At 35.8% G+C, this 14,517-nt stretch overlaps 1 protein-coding gene across 1 annotated transcript in view; it reads right to left on the bottom strand.

Moving 5' to 3' along the window:
• The window catches only part of LOC106469965 (72 kDa inositol polyphosphate 5-phosphatase-like), a gene marked incomplete at its 5' end in the record, with an annotated part of 31,978 nt that extends 18,509 nt beyond the window's left edge, over positions 1 to 13,469 (bottom strand). Inside the window, 3 exons of the mRNA XM_022398529.1 lie at positions 117 to 241; positions 6,709 to 6,806; positions 13,323 to 13,469. Coding sequence (XP_022254237.1) covers positions 117 to 241; positions 6,709 to 6,806; positions 13,323 to 13,469 — 370 coding nt within the window. The remainder of the gene's footprint in view (positions 1 to 116; positions 242 to 6,708; positions 6,807 to 13,322) is intronic.
• Between the last annotated feature and the right edge of the window lie 1,048 nt (positions 13,470 to 14,517).

Below are 14,517 nucleotides of genomic sequence, written 5' to 3'. Positions count from 1 at the left end.
GGTCTTAGTTTAACAAAATACTGCCCTACAAGAAAAATACTGTCACCAAGTACACCAATATATATATATATATTTAATATAAATAACGAAAAATTAAATTGATGTGTCAAACTTGCCAGAACAGAACCAGATAAGGTCCCTTCGAAGAAATATAGCTAGATATAACACCCCAAGACCAACAGAATGGAAAAGAACATGTGACGGCCCCACGGTAGTCTGCAGAGTGATCTCCCACTCCCTCCTAGTAAACAGAAAATAAGTAGAGTGAAGTTCACTCATAGTTAACAAAGTTAAAATATCAACAGTGATCTCTGATTGCTATAAAAAAAAGAGAAATAACATTTATGTTTGATTATACCTTATAGTATTTTATCCAAACAAACAGATAACTTGTTTCACACTTTTAGAATACATTGACACTACGATCTAAGAGCCAAAATATCATAATATTTTAATGCAAAATAATTACCTTAAATAACTTAAAACAGAAATATTTTACAATACAAAATGTAATTTATTTTATTACAAGTTACAGCTTTTACAGTAAGGAATATTATTTTTTAGTTCAGGTACAATGTTTCAATCACTAATCCTAGGAGAATATTGAAATGAAATATCAAATTAATGAGATATTGAGTATGCAAAAGCTGAAACTTGGACTCATAAACAATTCACCCTGAGAAGAAACTAGCTGGGAGGTCAATAAAGTGAGAGGTAACAATTGAACAAGAATCCTCTAATCATATATTTAATGATTACAATTGATGTTGAGTATGTGTAGAAGATAAGTTAATGGTTAGACTACACGTGCATAGAAATATAAGACCTGAAGCCAGATCAAAAAGGGAGGGCCATAAACCAAGAAGTCACTTCTTTGCTTGGATATTCTATTCATCATCCAGATTCAGCTCTTACAGTTTGTATTAGATTTTGGATCTGGCAGTTTGAAACCTTTTTCACAACAAGAGGATACTGATGTTATAATTAATGTTTCCTGGTCATCAATGTTTCCTATCTCCTTTGTTATTTAGATATTCCTCCATTATAGGTGGAACCTATGAGAATCTTATGAATGTTATTTTCTCGGGATTTTCAGGTAATGAATAGGAATTTCAGAGATGTTTGTTTACATATCCAGATTTACCCATTTTCTTTTCCATGTGGTGAATATGATGAACTCAAGGAATAACAAACAAAGGGTCTATAGATAACTCTCAAAAATTTGGATGAAGAAGTCATCCAGAACAGATTCGATCAATGAGTCATAAAGACCCACCTTGCTTACATCTGCTGGGCCACACTAAAAGTATGAGTAGATTCTGAAGCTTATTAGGCCTGAGCAAAAAATTGACCTTAATGAAAAATAAAAAAATAAAACAATTTTTGGGCAAATTACGCATCTACATGATCATGATACCCATCATAAATATTAATATAAAATGACATGAATACGAGGAACCATAAGAGCTAACGTAGCAACTACAATTTGCACTGCATGCTACAGGTATATTGTCTAAGTAAGGACTTCTACTAGTTATAGAAATTCTATTATTGAAGGAAATAGTTGCATAAGAAAGAAGTGGACAGCACGATTGACAACATGAAAATCTAAATCATGGCAGGAAAGCAGAGCTAATATGTGATCCCCTGATTCTTATGTTTCAAATCAAAAAGGTAAGGCTTTCAGTATTTCAAAAGTCAGTTTATCTAATTTTAAAATGTTTTTTTTTGGTAGCTCAGATGTTATAAAAACACCTCAACAGAATAAACAAAAGATTAAAGGATTACTAAAACATTAAATGAAATGATTAGTTCTGACAGGCAAAATTTGTCATTCTGACTAAACTGTGGAAATAAAACCATGTTGTTATCACTTTCTTTGGTCACTAATGACCTGTCTTAGTTGTCTATATGAATTATTGTTACAGATAGAGAGCAAACTAAATTGGGTAGTTGAATACCCCATCTTAACAGTAACAATTGGTAGATTCAGGGCAGATGGGTTGAGAGTTTTCCATTACCTTTGGCTCGATGTGAATTTTGGGAAACAAGCACACCCTCGGAAACAATACCAGCCATCTGGCAAGATCCTATAAAAGGGAAAAGAATGCTGAAAAAGAAAATGTACCTACCCTTCTCAGAGACAGTATGTATTTTCGTTGAAGAACAGAGACTGGAGGGAGACAAAATCCTACAGGTGATGAAATAGCCAGATAATGAAGATAACTAGGGATGAATGTGTACAGCATCATCCACCTGCCAGCGTGGTGGATCTTGTCGAAGGTTTGGTGAAAATGAAATGTAAGAGTGAGATAAATGATGAACCTGATACAACGAAATGTGAACAACAATCACCTTCCTGAGCACCCAAAGCTGTCGGAAGAAAGGTCCAATCTGAACAAAGGAGGAAGTAAGTGTAGTGAAAGTGATTGCAGGAAGCATTGATGGCTTAGACATCCAAGTGATGGCAATCACAGACATGGAGAAAAAAAATGGCTTCAAAGAAAGAAGGTATAAGGAACATGAAGCCAATAGCTCAACCAGAGTATATGTAAGAGCATGAAAAACCATGTCAAAGTCCCAGTCAAGCATGTGAGTAGGACTAGGAGGTTGATGAAAAAGGAAAAAACAGAATAAAGTGGAAAGGACAGGTGAAGAAAAACCTGAAAGCAATGAGAATTATGAAATGTAGTTGATAAAAGCATCTGAGAACTAGCAACAGTGAAAACTGACAATTCATGGTCAAACAACCACGTAGAAAAGATCAGAAAGTGGGCTACAAGTAGATGGTCTGGAGAAAGGGAGGCTGATGGACCAATGTAAAAAAATACACCACTTCTATTGATACACAAACAAAGTTGAAGGACGACAGAAATTGGATAAGAAAATGGCTATATGACCAGGGAGTCCAGCCCTGCAGGTAATGGACTGGACAAATCCCATATGTGAAGATGAAGGGACATTACTCCTAGGTGAAAGGGAAACATAGATTGAATAAGTGTGTAGGAATGGGGAAGAGGAAGAGGGGGCCTTGATGCCAATTGACAAAGCGGGGGAAATCAGGGTTGTGTTGGCCAAAGATGCACCATGAATGGGACCTGACACAAATGAGAAGGAGGAAGAGGATAAGCATACAAAAAAAGGTGAGATCAGTCATGGCTTAGAGTACTGACTGCCAGGGCCAAAGGATGATAACCTGGGGACCCAAAGAGAGAAAGTCTGATGTTAATGGTGGTGAAGACATTGATGAAAGGCATGTTTAACTGAGCAAACCCAATGAAAAACCTGAGGGTGGAGAAACCACTCTATGGTTAGAACACTGTCTGGCTGTGAGAGGCAATCTACCACCAAGTTTAGAGCCCTTGGCACATGACAAGATGTGAGACAAACCCAACAGGAATAAGCCCAAAACAGTGGGTCCAATGCGAGGAATCAAAGAGGCCTGGAAAGAGTAGCCTCCTTATGGTTGATATAACAAATGACTGTGACTGATCCATGAGAAGAGGATGTAAAGGGGGAAATGCCTGATGAATGGTGAGAAGTTCAATGACATTAGCATGAAGTAAATGCTCCTCCAGATTTCACACACCAAAGTCATGTACTTGTTCAAATGCCCCCCACCTCCAGCCCAACAGAGAGGCATATGCGAAAAGATGGAGATGTGGTTGAGGGGTGCCAAGGGGATTTCCCTTATGGTGTTGGCACAATCAAACCACTAAAGCTCACACTCAAGGACAGGATCCTGAGAAAGTTTCCATTGGTCCTGCAATTTCAAATGGAAGAGGTACATGGGTATGTGGCCTGAATGAATGAGTGGTACAAGGGAAGCCAGAGTTCCCAAAAGGAAAAGAACTTTGTGCACAGGGTGGCAATGTGAAACACAAATCTTGGTGACAAGGCATTCCATTATTCATAAAAAAAATAGTGAAGGCTTAGCCAGACCAAGATGGGAGATGAACAACACACCCACATGTTCCAAATGTAATACAAGTATGAGAAAAAATGTGAAAGACTCAACAAGCAGCCTCCTGCAGAATAATGCAGGTGTGAGAGAAGGAGGCTTCTTTGGAAGAGATGAGAAGAAGCTAATCATCCATGTAATAATCAAATCTCAGCCACAATCTGTGAACAAGGTGGGTGAATGACCCATGACTCAAATAAAGACATATGGAGCAGACCCAATGCCAGAAGAAAGAACATGGATTTGCAAGATCCAATCTGGGTGGACGAAACAAAGAAAATATCTGGAGAATAGGGTAATAATAATGTGTAAAAAGGTGTATTAACTGATAACCTTGATCATCCACAGTTTGGGTGAAAAGAAATACTGGAGAGAAATGAAACCCTCCAAACAGAACCAAGGGATGAGAAGAAACCAGTCAAGAAACAACAGGTCATTAACTGGACACCAGGCTCCAGTCACCTTGAAGACCACAAAAAGACAAGAGTGGTAATTAGGTGTATGGGTGAATACCCTCTAAATGTCATACTTGGCCAAGAGATCCAAGACCACATTCTTGAGGTAGTGTAAATAAAGGGGAAACAGAAGGAGGAGGAAAAGAAAAGAAAGAGAAGGTGTGAAGAGAAGTGGAGAGATAGGCTATGGGTGAGAACCTGAAGAATCCATCTGTTAGGAAACTGGAGACCAAAGACTGACAAAGAGAAACAGACAAACAACGATCCTTACATCAGGATGAGGGAGGATGGGAAGTAGGAAAAGGTTTGGGAGACGTGGATTCAGCAGGCCTATCAATAGGAACAGAATAGTGAGGGTGAGAAAGAAAAAATCATAGGAAACAAGAAGGACTGATGTTATGCCACCCCCAGCTTGGGTCTCTAATGAATCATGGCAAAGAAATGGAGCCCAATGAAGATCACAGAGCTAAGTGGAAGGAAAGCATACTGTAGCCAGGAGAGCATCCTATCCCAGTAAGTTCCAACAGCAGAGGAACCAAGTAAGAAGATATATAGCAGAAGAAGTACTAGCCAATGTGGTGAAAAGAAGAGAACACATCTCTTGAGGAAACCCATACTGAGCACGATAAAGTGCCTCAGACATTAGGTGAAGTGGTGAGAGGTAAGAAAGAAACAAAGGTAAGAAAAGTGGGCCTTAGAAAGGAAATGAAAGTTAAGGGGTCCACCTCCAAAGCAGGTAAAAAAGTCCAAATACTGGGAATTGAGGGATGGAAATGAAGAAATGTAAGCCAGGACGGTGTATAGGTGCTTATGAAATGTGTCTGCATGGACCCTAATATCAGGTGAAGGAAGGAAGACAAAGCAGTCTAAAGTATGGGTTTCACATAGTAAATTAAGGGAGAAATCAAAAGATAAAGGGGAAAAAGAAAGAAAAGAACATATTTGCAAAATCATGCCAAAGAAGAGATGAAAAAGAGTGAGGAATTTCCACCATAGACAAAGCTGTGACTAGAGCAAACCCTGTTCGGGAAGATAGCCTGTCAAAATCATCATCATTTTGATTATGTCCAAATTGGGGAGAAGGAACATTGGGTGAGTGAATGGGAGGAGAAAATCAATGTGCATGAAGGAGCCCACTACACATTAACATTGGCTGTCATGTCCTCCACAGACAATGAGCCTCCAGTAGCCCCAACAGATATACGTTCCATGCTAGGAACCTCATTACTATCACGGGACAAAGTGGATGTTATCATTATTTGAGAATTTGTAATGGGTAAGCAGGAAAAAAGAAATGTTTTTCCATTTTTTTTATTAAAGAAACCAACAAAATTTAAGTTTCGTAACTATTGCAAATCTCACATAATTCATTAATAAGTTTAAAAACACACCTGTTCTAGACAATACTGAGGAAAAGAATGAAGTTATTTTGAGCACAAGTGCTTAAGGGGAGATACTGTACAAGGAGGTTGTGTCACCCTTCTATTGGTGGAGAGTTATCATTTCATGATGATGTCATCATGCACTAGTGTAGTTTATTTTAAACACATTATTTTTGTGTGGGAGTTAGCTCAAGGCTAGTGGCATGCAGATCTCATAGGCAGCTGTATAAGGGATCAAGATAATCTGTGTGTGTGTCGAGGTAAGATATTGTCTCAGACTTTGAGGTGTGATTGGAAGCTTGTTAACGTTTGCCTTGTGAACCTTTGTAAATTACAAATCTTTGCTTATAATTTTATTGACACAGTACCAAGATATATGCTCAACTTCATCAAAATTACTTTATGAGATTCAGGATTCTCTTTTGTAACCGTAGCGATCATTTTACAAGGGAGATTGTTGCTCCAGGATTGGCTTCAGAGCATGTTGCTTTCTTAAATGTCCTGTTTTGAATTTTGTTAGCTCCCATGATGATGCACTGAAGATACCTCTTTCTAAAATATTTCTGTCCCTTGATTATACTATACTTAACAATCTTGTTGCATGAAACTTTTTCTTCCATGGTAGCATAGCAATGTTAAATGGTTAAGAATTTGCCATGAACAAATATAAGGTGCTAAAAAGATCAACTGTGGCACATCATCTGAAGCAACATGCCTCTGTATTAGCATATGCATATTGCTCCTATAAAAACACAATTAACTCTCTACAAAAAGGGTTTGTAATAACATGTCAACAAGTTTAGTAAAATTGTCTGTATCTACTAGGATTTATTGTAATCTCCAACTGCTTAAGGGAGCAAGATTCATGTACATGTGATGATAAAAGGTGCAAAGGAGATCATAAGCATACCTATCCTGAACTCCTTCTTGAACGCCAACAGCATAAATATCAGGAAGATGATTAACCCCTAATGGAAGCAGAAAATCATCTAGGTCCTTGGGTGGAAGCTGTGAGAGACAGAAAAACACTATAGACTTTCAAGATATATTGGTCTAAATGTCTCATCCCATTATTTCCTAGGATTGACAATAGGTACACTCATACTACTCCTACTCTAGAAGCAAGAATTTCCCCTTATCCTGAATATGCAACAATTTTACACCTTTCTGATAACAAAATACTCCCTTACATCTTATTTATGCTTCAATTTCTAGATACAGAATACTATTCAATTTTCTTTAAGGATATCAGTCTATTTTTACCACAAAGATACAATATCCTATAACCTGAGCACTTTTAAAAGGTGGGCCTTTCTTCTTTAGGGGTTAACTGGGAATAATCGTGTAAAGCAAAGTGCAAAATAAATTGAAGTTTGAGTGATGTCATGCAGGTCACCATGGAAATCAGAAAGTGTTTTGAGTAGCTTTCAATATATTGTAATAAGTGTTTCTCATTTCCAGTGCAATAATACCAGAAACAAGAATGTTAGGTATAAAGAAGTTAGAGATGTATTGTTTTAAAAAAGGAAAAATGATAAAGAGAAACAACACTAAGTGTTGATAAAGTACAATAAAAGTGAGGTACAAAGGTTGGTTAAAAAAGAATGTTAAACAGATATAATTAAAAAGATAACATTGAAAATTATCATAAAAAATAACAAATCTTAGAAAGATTAGGGGTAAAAATTGAGAATTCACATTAGATGCACAAAAGTCACTGATTCCAGGATCTTGATTTATTTCACAAGCTTGAGCAGAGAGATAAGAGAAGCCTATTGGATTACAACTCTAATTACTATTACTAATTGAAAGCTACTCAAAATACTTCTGGATTTCCATAGTGGTCTGCATGATGTCACTCAAACTTCACTCCATCTCACATTTTGCTCTATATGGTCATTTCCAGTTTGCCCCTGAAGAAGAAAGGTCCATCTTTCAAAAGCACACAGGTTATAGGGTATCATATCTTTGTATTAAATTAATTTCTTGAACCTACGTGTTTTTCTAACATCATGAGCCTATTTTTATCATAACTTTCCTAGAATAAAAGTTGGAGTTCAAATTATTCAGTAACACTTTTTGATACTATTTTAACTTTATGCTCACATATCTGTACATTTTACAGTGTTAATCTTACACAGATTATATATATCATTTAAAGTCCATAATAACAAAAATGCTACAAAAATTAATCTCAACAAAAAATCTGAAAAGGAATAAATGTATTCTACCTCAAAAAAGAAAATCTCAATGAATGCTTCTAAACAAGATTTGAGATAAAAGAAACACAACAATTTAGGACAATCATATAGGTAAAATGTATAAGAAAGGAAAGTCTGCTTAACATATCTTAAAATTCCAACATAATATTCATATTCATTTATCTTAGTAATCCATAAGATTTATATTATGGTACTAATTTGGAGCTTGTTAGATAAACACATCTCTAAGTCAATGATGATTATTTATTGAATATAAAAGAGGCAAGTATAAATTCATTGCCAAAAAAATCATAAACTTCTTTCCTCTCCTGAAAATAAATTATTTCAATAAGTAACCCAACTATAAATTCAGTAGCAAGTGATAGGAATAAATATGTAGATACAAGTCACATCAGCACTAGTCAGTGAATTACTTTAGCACTATCCAGCTCCACAGTCAGTCAATAACTCATATTCAAATCATCAGTCTATTCTAGAGGGCCTGGCATGGCCTTGTGGTTAGGGAGTTCGACTCGCAATCTGTGGGTCATGGATTCGAATCCCTGTCACACCAAACATGCTCGCCCTTTCATCTGTGGAGGCATTATAATGTGATGGTCAATACCACCATTCATTGGTAAAGAGTAGCTCAAGAATTGGTGGTGGGTGGTGTTGACTAGCTGCCTTCCCTCTAGTCTATCCCTGCTAAATTAGGGACAGCTAGTGCAGATAGCCTTCATGTAGTTTTGTGTGAAATTCAAACCAAACTATTGTAGTGTTAAAATATGCAAGTATTTTTACATGTCAGGAAACTAGTAGGAAAAATGGTTTAGGCATAAGTACAGAGAACTGGGTATGTTATATTGAAATCATTTTGAATATGCAACTCAGCAAATAACGTGACTACCAAAACCAATATAAAGTTTTGATGGAATGACAATTATCAACACTACATCTTGACATTTTTTTGGTATTTGTAGGTAGTTTGATGTCACTGCTTTTGGAAAAGGTATGTAACAAAACTTTCTGATGCAAATATTCATACATTAGATCATAAAGATATTTTCAGAGCAGGAACTTCTAAAACTTCTTTGCACTTAATGGCATTGAAAAAACAAAGGATTAGGGATCAACTTGAAGCTCCAGCAACATCCAGAAAAAGATCTGCAACAAGTTATACTCCAGCCATACTAAGCAAGGTGCAGCATCTTGTAACAGGTGAAAATCCATTAACACAAAAGGTATGTGTCAAAATCTGTCCACTTGGCTATATGTAAAATTTGCTTCTACAACATATGCATTCAACTGTTGCATACCCAAAGCAGCTGGAAAAAGAAATGGGTATTCGTGCTATTCCATACAAAGACATACTAGTCAAGTTGCTTGATGCAACACCTTTGGATTTCTGTGTGCTTGGAAACTGTCATCCTTGAAATTTACATAGATCATAGAGACGTAGAAGGGTGTAGGGGTGTGCTATAGACATGACAGTCTTACAGTGAGGCCTTTTGCAATGGAAACTACACTATATGCCTATTGTTAACATGCAAGGTTGCCAAACAGGAATAACCAGATGTGGCTACATGGACTGTAACAGGGTGGTGAGGCTCTAAAATATTTTTAATATAAGGTATGTTACCTCTGTATACTAACTGAAATTAAACTTAATAATAAAATGTTAAATCTATATAATGTTTCCATTCCAGTGCTGTGGTAGAAGGAAGTACAAAACAAAGGAATAACTCAGTTGTCCTATAGCAGAAGCTGACCTATTGTTTGTTTTGAATTTCACGAAAAGCTACACGAGGGCTATCTGCACTAGCCATCCCTAATTTAGGAGTGTACGACTAGAGGGAAGGCAGCTAGTCATCACCATCCACCGCCAACTCTTGGGCTACTCTTTTACCAACGAATAGTGGGATTGACCGTCACATTATAATGCCCCCACGGTTGAAAGGGCGAGCATGTTTGGTGTGACAGGGATTCGAACCCGCGATCCTCAGATTGTGAGTCAAGCGCCCTAACCACCTAGCCATGCCGAGCCAACTGACCTATTGAGAAAAGCAGTAGGATTACAGTGGTAAAAGCTTAACAGAGCTAAGTAAATGTAGTAGAATGATAAATCATAACCTGAGGGTACAAAGAAAAAAAAATTGAAAGTATTCTATTTAATATAGTTCACTGATATTTCCAATTTCAATTAAAGCATACTCATTTTCTGACTAAGAGAGGATTTACTACTGTTAATAACAAGATATTCAAGTTGACACACTTGGAAATTTTCTGGGATGTTTATTAGAGTAAAAAAATCTCTGAAATAAGCATAACGTTGTTTTTTTTTCAACTAGCAGTTGGCACTACCATTGGGGTTGGGCTTCTTCACAGTATTCACTAATTTGACTACAAACAAAGTCTTTGAGTGGTAGATCTAATTATCCCTGGTTGAATCTTAAGCACTTGAACTCATTAATCACTAAAACAATATTGAAGTTTATGAGGTTCAACTAGGAATACACTCACTTTACCATAGAAGATTGCAACTGCAGCAATGAGCATTGTACCTGATGATGACAAAACCTTGTCGAAACGTTGTACATTTGCTGTTATGTTAAACTTATATTAAGTATTAAATATTACCCATTCAAGCCGTCTCCAGCCATTATTGTAAGATTAAAATGTTTTTCTTAATTTGGGGCCACTCCTCTCTCTCTGTCACATTGCAAAAGATTTAAAAATGGAATACCTAGCTATGTGTATTTTTTGTAATCAACAAAAACTGATTATTATTTAGTTATTAAACTTAAACCCAAATAGACCGATGATCACCTTAATCACCACAGTTCTTCCTGAAAAATGGCATTCTCTTCTTCTTTCTCTCCAAAGAACTTTTGCCTAAAAATTAACTCTAAATAATATTGCAGCAAAAGTTAAGCAATCCACCACGTAAACACCAAGAATAACTTATTGAACTGTTGGCTGCAACGAGTATGACTGCGAGTCAAATGACAAACCCCTGGAGTAAGGAACAGGTAAATGCTGGGAGGGTGAAGGATAGGAAACAGGTATAGTGTAAGGTATGGGAGCAGGCTGAGACAAACAAGCAACCAAAGAAGAAAGGGTTGAGTGTTGCCTTGCAGATTCCATATGTGACTCCAAAGATTCAGAAATATCTCCAAAAATAGACTTATGTAGAAAAAGAGCCATCCACAGGTCATGAAGATATGTGGAAAGGAAACATGTAAAGTGAAGTCAAAGGCAATAAAATTGGGCTTGGAATAAACTCACAGGATTCACAAGATCTGCCTCCCATGAGGGCGAATATGACTCCAATTGCTGGAAGTCAAGAAAAGGATCAAAGACATGAAAGTAAGCCAACATACAGTGATACGAAGCCCGTAGCAGATGAAAAGGAATGCTGGTACCAGCCCTCAATTGAGAAATGAAGTGCACAGCATGTACTCTAGCATCAGGAGAAGGAAGGAAGACAAGGTAATCAGACAATGGGGCAGCATGTAACTTTTAAGGGACAGGATCATACGAAACTAGGGATACAAAACAAATGTAACAAATCTGAGAAAACATATCCATAAAGGCTCAGATAGGCCTAGTAGATTCTACAGAAGAGGTAAAGGCATTGAAAAAACTGTCAAGATTCTCCTAATCATGAACAGGTACTACAGGGACAGAAGGATCTTGGAAAATGTTGGGAAAAGAGAGACAAGACATGTAAAATTCAAACTCCCTACGAATGATGGCCAAAAAATTCCCAGCTAAGACCCCCACACATGAAGATTGTGTCACGACAATCAAAGTAATGCTAACTATAGCTGAAGTTGTGACATGAAATTCCGAGTTCATAATCGACTGTGAGAAAAGCAAGAAAAAAATAGTAAAAACTTGAAAGCATTACTTTGAAAAAGAGATAAAAAAATTTGTGATGCATGAAACATCTGCACACGACTACTGCCTAATAGGAGGAGTCATGTGCATCAAGAGGGTGTGTCGCACACCTACTGGTGGATGGTTGTCTCATGATGATTTGCATACAACGATGCAATGAACCATGTTGATCGTGGGGTAGGTGGGAGTTTCAAGGCTTGTGGCAAGTGAAAACATTTTGCACATAGATTAGCAGCACTGAACATAAATAGCTATTATGTGAGAATAGGTAAGGTATCATATCAGAATAAATCATAAATACTACTTTTTTTTAGTTATCTATAACTTGCCTCCAAGGATTTGTATGTCTGCTACACATCCATTGTAACTTCAGGCCCACCCAACATTTTTTACCTGGCTACACTATTGGATCACAGCAAGATATACTTTAGGTTTTATCATTTATAACATATATGAAATTATTTGTGATATTTTTACTGTTCACGAAAGTCTCTGTACAAAACTATTTAAAAAGATACATTGAAAATTAACATGAAATTTCTGCTACAGGACTCCCAAAAATGTTTTTTTTAAACTTTTACTTATACACTAGCCTACCCTATAGTTTTGTTACAACTGAACAGCTAATTAATTCAAAAAATTTAATAAAAACAACTTCAATGAAAATTACCAGAATTAAAATACACATCTCACTTTAAATTTTGTATTACATATACTTTCCAAGATATTTAGCTAGTTTCATCACATTATGTTTTTAGCTCTCATATTTATATTTAAATCCCAACTTTTCAGATTGTTTCTTTGTTTTTGAATATTCACAAAAAATCTACTCAAGGGCTATCTGCATTAGCCATTTCTAATTTTGAAATGACTAGAGGAAAAGCAGCTTGTCAACATCACCTACCACTAATTCTTAAGCTACTCTTGTCTGACTAAATAATGGGAGTTAGCCATCATCTTTATAACATCTATATTCCCAAAGTGCAGAGAGTGATTTTATTTTTCTCAGTAATAGCATGTGAATGCTGGATCTGCAACTGCACAGTCCACCTTGTTAATCAATGGGGACCATACTCTGAACTAACTTCTTAGAAACAGTGTGATTTGACTGATTTATTTTAGTACAAATATATAAATATCTATATGTAGACACACACACATGTATGCATGAATTTTGACTACTATAATAAAAGTGAATTTTTAGCATAAATCACAGACATAAGTGTATATAACATGGGTCATTTGATTCTTCAAAGTTGACCTTAAAAACCTACCTGTTAGAAAAAAAAGTGAAAATCTGAATCCACCCTTTCCTTTTTTTTTAGAAATCATCTATTCATTGTTAACAACGTATTCTATAAGCTAATCAAAATGTATAATAATGTATTTCTCCACATATCTATAGTGTAATGTGTCCTCTCACCTGGCTATTCATATTCCAAGTTCCAACAAACACAGATATTTTCTGATCAGGAAAATAGCGTAAAAGTTCAGAGAGACCCAAAAGTGATCCATGACTCCCAACTGTCCCTACCACATAACATCTGTAATATTCAAAATTAAACAAAGTTTTTTTTTATTTTTGGAATAATTTTACACACGCAACCAATAACATACCAACACTCCAAGACTAATATAATAAATTAGAAGCACAAATGCATTAAGAAAATAAAAAAATGATATGGTGTTTTCACTGTCATCTGAATAGAGCCAAAACTTTGTAAGGAATTTGAAGTTACTTTTATCTTAAAATTTCTGTTTACACATAATATGAATTTTCAGTAGTTACATGTATGTTTTTCATCAAATAGAATTATATGTTTTTACATAACAAAAATGCACATAAAATATGTTTATATTTTTTTTATCTATAAGCATAAAATAGGAACCTAAGATGTGATATCACAGTTTTCAGAAAATTTTGGTGTTTGAGAACCAAATCAGTTGTTGGCAAAAGGGGGTTTCAACATTTAAACACAATTTTTTTCTAAAACATACTTATGTTCCGTATTATATGTACTCTACAGGGATGAGGAGAACAAATGGAACTTTTGGTTGATCCTAGGTCCCAGCCCATAAAGACTTGGAATCTGGGGACCATCAGAGGAACTTATCTTTGGTACATTTTAGTCCATTTTGGAGACTAGATATTCACATTATTCACTGCTAGGATGATCAATAAACACTGGACTTTTGCAAAAGTTTACTACTTTAACTGATGTTCCAATGAACAAAATTACAGACCAGTTAACATACAAACTGGTCACTTCATGAAATATCTAGACATATATATATATATATATAATTGCAATAATTAAATGAGTTAAATATAACATTTTTAGAATTAAAATGAATTTGAAACAGGTATGTACCTCTGGAATACTGAAAGCCTTTCCTTTGTGAATTTGAGCTAATGTTGTCAAGAAAACTCGTAACTAAAAGTTTACTGAATGTCATTTATGCATTGCAAAGCATGCATCACTTACCCATAATTTTCCACTCTTCCATCTTCCACATGACTTATTGCTTAAGTGTCAGGTGATCTTACATAATTTCTGCTTTCTCACAATAATTTATATTTTATTAAAAGTTGCACTCATGATGAAATCTGACTTATG

Source organism: Limulus polyphemus, unplaced genomic scaffold (assembly GCF_000517525.1).
Source record: "Limulus polyphemus unplaced genomic scaffold, Limulus_polyphemus-2.1.2 Scaffold3748, whole genome shotgun sequence".
NCBI classification, from domain to species: domain Eukaryota; kingdom Metazoa; phylum Arthropoda; class Merostomata; order Xiphosura; family Limulidae; genus Limulus; species Limulus polyphemus.
Note: the sequence above shows the minus strand (reverse complement) of the source record. Positions and strands in the feature narration are given on the sequence as shown.